At 42.7% G+C, this 12070-nt stretch overlaps 1 protein-coding gene across 2 annotated transcripts in view; it reads left to right on the forward strand.

The window, feature by feature from the left end:
• The window catches only part of ldb2b (LIM domain binding 2b), a 31918-nt gene extending 20652 nt beyond the window's left edge, over nucleotides 1-11266 (forward strand). The window contains exons 4-9 of one of the 2 annotated variants that reach the window (XM_080836372.1): nucleotides 1756-1878; nucleotides 4045-4128; nucleotides 5482-5605; nucleotides 6914-6964; nucleotides 7295-7419; nucleotides 10099-11266. In XM_080836372.1, coding sequence (XP_080692498.1) covers nucleotides 1756-1878; nucleotides 4045-4128; nucleotides 5482-5605; nucleotides 6914-6964; nucleotides 7295-7419; nucleotides 10099-10329 — 738 coding nt within the window. In that variant the 3' untranslated portion in view covers nucleotides 10330-11266. Of the gene's footprint in view, nucleotides 1-1755; nucleotides 1879-4044; nucleotides 4129-5481; nucleotides 5606-6913; nucleotides 6965-7294; nucleotides 7426-10098 lie in introns of both variants that reach the window. The other variant, XM_080836373.1, reaches the window with a different exon arrangement.
• Nucleotides 11267-12070: the final 804 nt, after the last annotated feature.

Consider the following 12070-nt stretch of genomic DNA (forward strand, 5'->3'; position numbering starts at 1 on the left):
ACACTCGTCTGGTTTTCTGTACGAGAAGAAAATCTAGTGAACCTTTCCCTTTACCCAGAGAATCTTACATTCAGTACCTTACCATTTTAGACTAATACCTTGGCAAGCCCAATCAATATACTGTGACTAAGTGGGCTCTACGAAAACATTCTGTTCCCCATTACAATGAAACTTTAACATGACCTTATAAAACAAAAGAGCTAGTAATTCAAAACAACCATGTAAAGTCATACTAGTTTGAAATTTACCACAACCATGTAAAACAGTACTAGACAATAATTCAACATGAACACATAAAGCACAGTACATTTTAAACAAGAAAAATAAACAACCCAAATATGACTTCTCCACACACAGAAATACGTAGGACACATCATTACTTCAACAGAACCACATGGAACTATACTAGCACCTAATTCAACAGAACCACATGAAACTATACTAGCACCTAATTCAACAGAACCACATGAAACAATACTAGCACATAATTCAACAGAACCACATACAAAACTATACTAGCACCTTATTCAACAGAACCACATGCAACTATACTAGCACATAATTCAACAGAACTCAGTACTAAACTAGATTGTAATTCAGCAATATCGTATTAACATATAGCACACATTACCGAATGCCTAAAACTGGCCAGTACACTACATATGTGATTTGACTCTTAACAAGTAGAATGCCAAACCATACTACAGAGATAAAATCTTCAACAACTTGAACCTAGATATTCATTTCTGTGGTCATCGGTTGAGCACTGAGGTTTGGCTTGAATGATCAGGTGACATATTGAGAAAGATATTTATGTAAATGTGAAAACTTAATAGAATTATTATGGATCCTGCAGTTTAGTGGTTAACCACTTCAGTGCCCTGAGGGGGCTTACCTGATTAATTCAGGACAGTAAAGAAAGAGTGCAAGGACGAGTGTGTGTACGTGTGTGTGTGTGTGTGTGTTTTTCAATGTTTTGTAGGGAGCCCACGTGAGTATGTGTGCGTGGTGGTACTGGGGGCATTGATTAGAGTGTGTCTGCTGGGATTACATCCCTCTGGTTGCCATGCCAACTAATCAGCTGCTCTCCGTTGCCCTGGCAACAGAATGTCGGAGCTCAGAGTACCAGAACGAGAATTCCTCGCAAACAGAAAATAACAGCTTAATTGGGAAACTACGGCTCTTCAACATTTACTTTTTCATTCCCGGAGACAAACAAGCTCTGGACAGACTAATTTGATTTTGAGGGGGCATAGAAATATAAATATATTGAAAGAATTATGTTTTTTAAATGTTTTGTTTCAGTTTATTTATTATTTATTTGAGATACCATGGCCACACACAAGTACAAGCCGTCTTAAGGGAGAGTATTTGATAAATAAACAAAAGAAATGAATATACAGTATATGTATATATTTTTTATAAGCAGTATAAGGGCAGTTCTTTCAGTGAACAAATATTAAACTATTGAATAAGTCCTCAGTAGACAGTTATACCTCATCCAGCCAAACAAGGTAAATTCAGCTGTCGTGTCTGGGCCACTTTCCCTGCTGTACGTGTGTGTACCTTTCCTAGAAACATTACATAAAGGCCATTTAAGAGGACTCAATTTCCTGTTCATGTAGGACCACTGTGCCTTATCAATCAGCTATGGACTTGGCTTGCTGTGAGCTGAGGTGGTAACAACTCAACTGTGGATGTGACTGTGAATGTCTCTCTCATCCGTTCTGCCCCTAAACTCTGCTGTTGCCCCAGGTGTGCACTGAGGGCCGGCTGATCCTGGAGTTCGCCTTTGACGACCTGATGAGGATTAAGACGTGGCACTTCACCATCAGGCAGTACAGGGAGCTCATCCCACGCAGCATCCTGGCTGTTCACGTGAGTCTGGAGATCGCAGCTCCTTCTCCGCTCCACCAGCTCGCCACACCAGAGGCCATGCTGAGAGAATCCATGTTGTTCACAATGGTTGTGTGTAGGGATGCACCGATACCACTTTTTTACAAACCGATACGAGTACGAGTATTTTTATTTGTGTACTTGCCGATACCGAGTACCGATACCGATACTTCCAAAATTTGGTTTCCATGAAAGATTTTATTTTATCCTCTGCAGGTTATGTCAAGCCTATAGTACAACATTAACAGAAGGCTATCCCAAGCCAAAAATAAACAGAGCTTTCTGGTTTAAACAAAAAAAAAGGAGTCAATATCATCACATTATACAAAATGTAAATATAGCAAGATGGCAATTTAATTTGCTGCATAGTTAACAACACAGTCTGCTTAACAAAAAGTGAACAGAACTATCCTGAATAAGAACATGAGCACAGTTCAGTTACAAAAGGATCAACAACTCTCTTCCTCCCCTTCTCTCTCTCTCTCTCTCTCTGTCTGTGTGCGTGCGCGTTTTTTTCTTTTGAAAGACGTCAGTAAAGATTGGTTGCTTTGGTCTCTTGCGCCACTGGCATGAGTGAACTTTGTGTGCTTAGCACTATGGTGCGTCTTCAGATGTTTAATCAAATTGCTTGTGTCAAACGAAGTACTTTCCTTTCCGCCCCTCGACACTGTAACAGTGCAGATCTTACACTGTGCCTTACTCCTGTCATAATTTATCTTAAAATGAGTCCAAATCGCCGTTAAGGCAGCACAACGGTATAGCGATTTCTTACTAGAGTTTAATGTTGACAATGAACTGGGCTACGTTCTTGCAGCCAAATTGACACTTGCCTGATGTTTGACTGTGTTAGGGAAGTTGTTTGCAACCTAGCCAACATAGCTATCACAATAACATTGCAAATAAGTTAACGCAAGAGCACTTAATATTAGCAACGCTTATGTGTATTTGAGCCCATAGACAGTAGAGGAGAAGAAAACACACGCGTTAAGACGCAACACTGGGTATCGGTTTTTGGTATCGGTAATTTAAAACGAGTACGAGTATTTTAACGAAGTATCGACCCGATACCCGATACTGGTATCGGTATCGGTGCATCCCTAGTTGTGTGTTGTATGGTGTGTGTTGTATGGTGTGTGTGAGAGAGAGAGAAAGAGAGAGGAAGAGTCTGTTTATGTTTGTGGAAAGTAGGGGGTGGCCATTAGAGAAAGCAGAATACAAAAAGTGCTTCATGCTACAACAGGTGTGGCCACTGATCCAAGTGGCAAATGATTCTCTGAATGTATAGTGTGGTGAATTGTAGTTTCAGAGGGGATACCTGAACAGATAAATAGCTTTCCCTGCTCTCTGCCACAGTGGTTATAGCTCTAAACACTTTTACAGATGGAGGTCAACTCGAAATAGCTGGTACTGCCCTCTGAACCTTGACCCCAGGGAATGGGGGTGTTGCCGTATGCTTTTAATCCTGTAATGGAGCGCGCTCGTTATATGCTGTGTTAACAGGATACAAAGCGCCCACGCCTACCCGAATACACATCCACACACACAGACATGAACACGCATACTCACCCTTGCCCACACACAACATCATTAAATGAATGTGTATTTATGTTTGTGTGTGTGAATGTGTGAGCGCACACATATGTGTGTGTGTGAGCATGTATATTTGCATGAGTGTGTGTATACACGTGTGTGTTTGTGTGTGTGTGTGTGTGTGTTTGTGTGTGAGGTTCCATGAGTATGTGTTTATGTGCCCAACACGGGCAACAGTAAGGAATGGAGGAGTGGAATTGTTTGAGTATGAAGTCATAGTTCCAATGGAGCGTGGGCCCTGCACTTCAGACAGCACCCCTCCCCCCACCCACGGCTCTCCTCTGCCCCATCCATCCAACCATTGGTAGCTTGACGTGACATGAAAAAACTGAATGAAAATGCTTTCCCTCAAACATACAATTTAAATGGAACCTATGGATGTTGTTCAGGCAGGGTTAAACAACACAAAGGAGACGCATTTGGTTTTGTAAGGGCATGGCGAGGTTCTGATGAAGCCAGGCCTCTTGCTCTTTCGTGACAGGGGGAGTGGGGAGGGGGAGGTGAAGTATCTGTCACGTTTCGTTTTTTGATCGTGAGATCCTCTGTTCGCCCACTCAGGCACAAGACCCTGGGGTGCTGGAGCAACTGTCCAAAAACATAACCAGAGTGGGCCTGACCAACTTCACACTCAACTACCTCAGGGTAAGACACACACACACACACACACACACACACACCACACACACACACACACACACACACACACACACACACACACACACACACACACACACACACACACATATGAACACGCATACGAACACACATGCTCACGTACAGGCACACACACACGGGCGCACACACACACACATGCATGAAAAGGCTAAAGGATAAAACCAGCTCAAGATGATTTCATTGGAATTGCATTATAAATATGCCACTTTTTAGATGTATCCAACCACAGAACTGAAGCATGCGCACATACGCACACACACACACACACACACAAACACACACACACACACACACACACACACACACACACAGTATAACGATGACTCTTTCTCCATTACTCTTTAATTTGCATATTGTTATCCTCTTTTCTCTCAGAAAATATTAGGAAGGGTCAAACTATGAAAAATCAAAGAGTGATTTTTGGGAAGAGCAAGAAAGTGCATACAAGTGTGTTTAAGTGAGGGAGGGAGAAAGAACAGAAAATGAGGAGGAGAAGAGATGGCTGGTTGGGGGGGGGAGTTGGAATCAAAAAGACTCTTAAGGCTCTTTTTTTTCTCTATTAAATTACCACAGATCAGCCCCTGTGAATACTTAACTATACAGCAGACAGAGAGAGCGCCAGTCTACATAAACAAGCTGTTGTTTTTTGGAGGGGGGGGGGGGGGGTCGCAAGTGGTTCGGCTGATTCACATTAAACCACTTTAATTTGGAAAACAAGGCAACTATGATGCTTCTCGTGTTCATCTGTCACCGGTGCTGCTCAGGCATTATTTGAGCAATAAACCCGTGTGTGATCTAACACGAGCCTCCCGAATCACTGTGTGGCACCCCTGTCTGCCAGAGTCCTTTATCTGAGCTCCTGCAGTTTACATGTCCTCACACACGAACACACACACACAAACACACACACACACCCCCCCCCCACACACACACACACAGAGCCACACACACACACACACACACACACACACACACACATATACGCACACACCAGAATAAGAGAGAGTGTGGGTTAAGAGTTAATTAGATTCAGATTAGGTCCCTTTGGAATTGACTCCTTTTAGTCTGTTTTTTATCACAGACAGGACTGTATACACCCTGCTCAATCCTATGTCTTTTTATCCGATGCCTGAGCACATGTCCATGTGTCTGTGTGAACTGAGCACATGTCCATGTGTCTGTGTGTGTCGTTTATACACTTGTTCTATCCAAGCTATCTTAGTGTGTGTTACATGCATACACAAATGTGTGTGCTTTGTATGTGTGCTGTGTAAGTGTGCTGTCAGGCATCCTAGTAATAATGTGTTTTGTCTTTCGCAGCTTTGTGTAATCCTTGAGCCCATGCAGGAGCTGATGTCACGCCACAAGACGTACAACCTGAGCCCGCGCGACTGCCTCAAGACCTGCCTCTTCCAGAAGTGGCAGCGCATGGTGGCGCCCCCAGGTACAGTGGTGCTGTTAGGACCGGGGTGAGGGTGTCTGACTGTGAGGGAGCATATGTTTGACTTCCCGCTGTCCCTTTGATTATGCAAGAGCTCAGACAGTTCTTTTTGGAGACCACACACACACACACACACACACACACACACACACTTATATTTCTGCCACACACACACAAACAGCTACACAGTTCATAGACACACACCGCATTACACACACAAAAACACCCACAGACACACACAGACACACACACACTGCTCTAATCCATGTCTTTCCTGCCATTCTTCTCCTCTTATCTCGACGTACTGAACATCCCTCCTTTCTTTCTCCAAGGGAAGGAAGCAGGCATACACGCTGGAGCTGATAACCTCGCAGCCTGGCTTTTAAAGGGTTAATGCCACAGACCAGCTTTCCTCTTGTTTATTCCATCCTTGTTCTGTCTCTCTATTCTTGTTATTTCCTTTCTTTTGAGGTAAACAATACCATTAAGCCTACAGTGGTAAAGCTTGTTTTTGAACGTGGTAAACATATTTCCTATTCCACGATTAACATTTCAAAGACAGTGGGTATGCATCGTCCAGGGTATAACGGATTTCGGCAGAAACAAATGTGGACTAATTAATTAAGTAGTTGACCTTGAGTGTATTATGTGTATTATGCTTAAGTTCAAAAGAATACAAAATCATTTCCCCAGGTAGGAAAGGATAAGAAGGTAATTCAGAGTATTATTATTTATTTCTCTTTTTTTTTCCATAACGCTTCAAATAAAAGAAAAACATGCTTTATGTTCTTGAGAAGTAAACAAATGAATAATTTGATTCAGCTACATATTGTCCATCGGTATAAAGAGTGGGTGTGAGTGAATTGTTCTCCATCTGGTGGAATGAACACAGGTTAGAGATACTGGGGCCCCGCAGCAAGATTTGTCTGATACGGCACCCCCCACAACCCCCCTCTCTGCCCCCCGCCCCCTTTTCCCCTCCCTACCCTTCCCTCCCCTCCCCCATCCCATCCACCCCCACACCTCCTGACTGCCAATGAAATATTCCCCTATTGCACAGCCAAACAATGTCTGCCTCTGCCAGTGTAGAAATGGTGAGACTGGTTAATTGGTATGCCTTGATGTTACCTATCACAACTTTCAGTGCTGTTTGTGTGTTTGCAGAGGCAAGGGAAACCGAGAGAGAGAGAGAGAGAGAGAGAGAGAGAGAGAGAGAGAGAGAGAGAGAGAGAGAGAGAGAGAGAGAGAGAGAGAGAGAGAGAGAAAGAGCAAGGTTTTCTTTGTTAAAAAATGTCCTTTTTCTCCTCTTAGGTCACCCACCTAACTTCAAAACAGAAATATTTCCATCAAACCACAAAAAAGGTACTTTACTATATAATTAATGAATGATCTATACATCCATCCACCCATCCATGTGTTCATCTGTTCATCAGTCCATCAACTCAACGAGATACCTCTCCATCATCCTTTCATCCATCCACCTGTATATCCACTCATCCAACAATGCTCTCATCTATTCACTTATTCACTCATTCATTCATTCATTCTTTAGTTCATTCATCTCCTCTCCCTCCATATATCCCTCTACCCATCCGTCCATCCATGCCCTTCTTCATCCTTCAGAATAATGTTTGTTTGCTGCCTAATGGGCTGTACGTCTATCTCTTCTCTCCCCTGTGATGTTATTGACAGCTGAACCAGCCAGACAGACGACGACAAAGAGGAGGAAAAGGAAGAACTCGGCAAGCAGCGCATCCAGCAGCGTGGGCAACAGCAAGAAGCGCAGCCCCGCCAGCACCTTCAGCCTGGCCACACAGGTACCTGTAAGGACGCCAGCTTTCTGTCTTCCTCCATGTAGCGCAAGCATTTAGTCACACGGTCATCTCATCATTGTGCAGGGCTAAAGGGTTTTAGTGATGCTGCAAACATGTGCACACTTAACCACACACTGCTTAAAATGAGACATTTAAGTGTAAACGTAATGAGTAGTTCTAGAGGCAATGGTGGCTCAGGCACTGGTTCATTGACACAACTAGGTATTCACACTACAGGGAACATAGGTGTGTTGGTATGCATGTGTGTGTGTGTGTGTGTGTAGGTGTAGGTGGGTGTGTGTGTTGTGTGTGTGTGTGTGTGTGTGTGTGTGTGTGTGTGTGTGTGTGTGTGTGTGTGTGTGTGTGTGTGTGTGTGTGTGTGTGTGTGTGTGTGTGTGTGTGTTTGTGTGTGTGTGCGTGCGTGTGCATGCAGGCATCAATTTGTGGAGCTTATGTTCTGGTAGGGCTATTATGTTATATCAACAGTGCCCCCTACTGTTATCTTAGGGAAATTACAACCACTGCTTTAAGTGATCTGGTAGAAAAAATATATATATTTTGCAAGCAAAATGGCCACACTGCATATTTGTATGCAACAATGTTTTATGCATTTCTATTAACTCATGTAATTTAATATAAATAGGTGGTAAAATCAATGCTAACACTTGGTTTTACCTTGTCCTGTTCATTAAACATTAAACAGTGAAGCTGTTGCACTTCATTCCCATCTGTTGCTCAGCATTGCACAGAGACAGCACTAAGTACTTTATGTCATCTAAGTGATTTTTGATATATAAGTGGCCTTATTAATTATAGTCTGATTAAATCATAATTGTGATTCTGATTAAATTATGATTGGATAATTTCCATCCCATCTCAGGTTATTCATCTCAGTTACAACGACACTATACTGCTCTCTCCCTCTACATTGGATTTCATTTGAATTGATTACTAACTGTTCCACCTACTTGACATACAGATACCTTATCTCTTTTTCAGTTATACATGAAGAGTGGGAGTACATGGATCTATATTTGAACCTCTCTGTAGCTTGTAGTCAGAAGTGTGGTGGTTAAACTCTACACTCATGTCTTTGTAAGCCCATAGCAAGTCATGGCATGGGCTAACCATGAATTCAACAGGATGGTGGCAAAAAAACAAACAGCTATACCAGTTCTATGGTTTAACACATTTCACTACACTACATTTACACTTTGCCTCAGGATACAAGTGCTGCAACATTACATTACAAAGCAATCAGTAGAAGCTCATATTGATGCACATTTGCAAAACCATGTATTTATTTCCAGCTGTGCCACAATACCATTTCAATATTTCTGCAGATTAACTGTGATTCTAAGAACATTCTCTATCAAACCTCAGTGCACAGAGGATAGCTTGGATAGAACAAGTGTATAAACGACATACACAGCACATGTAGCTTACTAGGCTTTAGAATGCATTAGCATAAACACAGCATTAGTTAGAGTTTTGCTGCTCATGTCCCTTGTTTCCATGTGTCACTGTTGTAGTGTACTTTTAGCCTTAGTATATATCTCAGTTAGCCTGTAGCTTGTCTGACTCTCTTTCTCTATGTGATTGTAATTAGTGCTCTCCGTCTCTGGTTCCCCCAGCCCAAAGCGGCCGGCGGAGTGACGGGGGGGTTTTCCGCGGCGCGCGGCGGCGGGTGGCCGGAGGCGGAGCCGGGGTAGGTGTGACTGACAGGCGCTGCCAAACAACAGATGGCAAGCCCAGGGCCTGCTGCCAATCAGCACGTGCCATACTAACGACTCAATTACCTATGGAAATAAGTTAAATTAGCAGGCATATTGTATTGAAGGTAACGAGTAGCCCTATATTAATTTAAGTAATTAAGTTTTAGGGAATTGTGCACATTTTTTTTTTCTTTAGCAGGGGACTTACGTATGCATGGGTTTTTGTGTTAGTGTGTGTGTTAGAGAGAGAGAGAGTGAGAAAGAGAGAGAGAGAGAGAGAGAGAGTCAGTATTTAGAGGCAGAGGAATAGTACACAAATAACACTAGTGTCTCCTCTTGCCAACTAGGCTGTTCCATTTGACTGAGAACAGAAATAGACCAAGGGTTACACACACTCACACACACACATAGATTCCTCACTTAATAGTAGTTCTCACCACTTCAGGCTGCCTTTACAGTTAGCTGACATATTCAACAGTCTATTTTCGTTGCTTGTTATCATTAGGTAGGAGAGATGGCTTTGATTTGATGCAGTAATAAGTGGCTCATTCTCTCTCTCCCCTCCCCTGTCTTTTCCTTGCTCTGTCTCTCCCTCTCTCTCTCTGTTCTGGTAATTTTGTCACCTCGCTGTTTTTCCTGACATTCTCCCTCAATACAACACTCCTAATCCCCACCACTGTCTCTGTCACTGTCTGTCTCTCTATGTTTCTCTGTCTGTCTCTTTGGCTTATTTTTCCTCCTCATATCTATACTTGCCTCCCTGCTATGCTAAACTCATTTATACCTCCACCTTTCCATTCTTTCACTCTCTCTGTCTTCCTCTCTCCCTCTGTCCTTTCTCTCTCTCTTTCTCTCTCTCTTTCTCTCTCTCTCTCTCTCTTTCTCTCTCTCTCTCTCTCTCTCTCTCTCTCTCTCTCTCTCTCTCTCTCCCTCTCTCTCTCTCCCCTTCTGTCTGTCTCTTCTGCAGGATGTGATGGTAGTGGGCGAGCCCACTCTGATGGGTGGGGAGTTTGGGGACGAGGATGAGCGCCTGATTACACGGCTGGAGAACACGCAGTACGACGCAGCTAACGGCCTTGATGACGAAGAGGACTACACTTCCTCTCCGGCGCTAGGCAACAACGGCCCCTGGAGCAACAAGCCCCCAAACCCCCAGGACGGCAAGTCCGATGCCACGGCAACCCAGCCAACCCAGTAGCACTACTGCACCACCCAGAAACCCCAAAACCACAGAATGGCAAGCCATCATGCAAGTTCTGAAAAAAGAACAAGGACACTAATCCATCTTTCTCAGTAGTAACAGCTCAGTAAACTGACACCGTGTCAATACAATCTCCATAGCATGAAATATAGCTGTAATACAACCCTAACCGACTGAATTCCTCAGTAATGATGTTCTTCAAGTAACCAACCCCAGGCTCCAGACTCCAGAAGGGAAGAGGGAGCTCAGTGAGCACTCATTCTGCAGGACTCTTTGAAAATAACCATGGAGCAAGATTTTGCATATGCACTGTACATAAACTGGTAGAGTTTGGCGAGCAGAGTAAGGATGGATGCATTGGACATGAAGCCCCCCCCCCAGAGTAGCATGACGAACTAAGTTGGAGATGGTTCCAGTCGACAGTCCAGCTATGATGAAGTTGATAGCCGACCCATCTCAAACCTGAGCAGGGCTCAGTGTGAAAGCCCTCATCAGTACCAGTGAACCTGAAGCAGGTGTGCCTCAATGAAGGACTTACACAGCCTAGGAACAGATTGGAAATAATGAGGGTCTTTTTTCTCCTTTTTTGAAAAAAAAAGACAATAGATTGTCTTGACATATCTGATTTTTTATTAGAAAGTGAACACATCCATTTCTTTGTTGTTATTGTCTTCATTGTTGCTTTTTCGTGGCGATACAGTAAGCTGCTGTCCCTTTGTTTCCTCTATCTTAGAGTTCAAATCATTTTCTACAACCTCTCAGCCCACGCAGATACCTACCCATTTTATACATCTGTGTACAGTGTAGCATATCAGCTCTCCCTCCCACCCCCACACATATGTACATAGCATCTGATTCTCTTGGCATCATTTTTTACACCCATGTACAGGACTTTATATGGATATGTTTTCTTCCATCTATTTGAAGCCACACACAGTTGTACAAAAAAAAAAAAAAAAAACTTTGTGAATGTCATAATGTATGACAATGGTTTGGTTTGTTAAATGCTGTTCCCCAGGTGACATATTATTTATCATCATTTGCTCATACGTCTGAGTAGGTGTCGTCAGTTTGGTTTGCTTTAATTACTGTATTTGGAGGTGGAAAAAATCAAGAAAGTTATATTTTTGGTGATTTATGAAATCACTTAGATGACCAAAAAGCCAGGCTCCGTGTGAAGGAAACAACTGGTCGTATGTACGTAGTTTCAGCATAATTCATGAGCAGACTTTGATAGCGAATGTTACATGTTTTGTTTGATTCTTTCTGATGGTTGATACTGCTTTTTTGTATTCCCAATCTTAACAACATTCTGGATAAATACATACAAAAGTCACTGATTTTGAGGCTGTTATTTCTAATTAACTTGAAGAATATATGAACTGTGTAATCAAGGAGTTGAAATGGCCATGAATGTCAGTGGTGAAAAGCAGGCATAACATTACTTCATGACTTATGGTTTTATCACCATACTATGGAGTATTATTTGATTCATTCATAGCAATAATATGCACAAATACATGTCTTGGTAAAACATTTGGTGCTTGTGTTAGATCAGAGCACAAGTCAATAATCCTGTAAAGCTTCTTTTACAGAGCGACACAGAAAACACCTAAGCTTACTAACCACAACCACTGAACATAGGGGTTAATGCCACCCTGAGAATTTTACCTTGAGTATTTCTCCAATCTTTCTCTTAAATGTGTGTGTGTGTGTGTGTGTGTGTGTGTGTGTGTGT

Source organism: Sprattus sprattus, assembly GCF_963457725.1.
Source record: "Sprattus sprattus genome assembly, chromosome: 4".
Classification (NCBI taxonomy): Eukaryota; Metazoa; Chordata; class Actinopteri; order Clupeiformes; family Clupeidae; genus Sprattus; species Sprattus sprattus.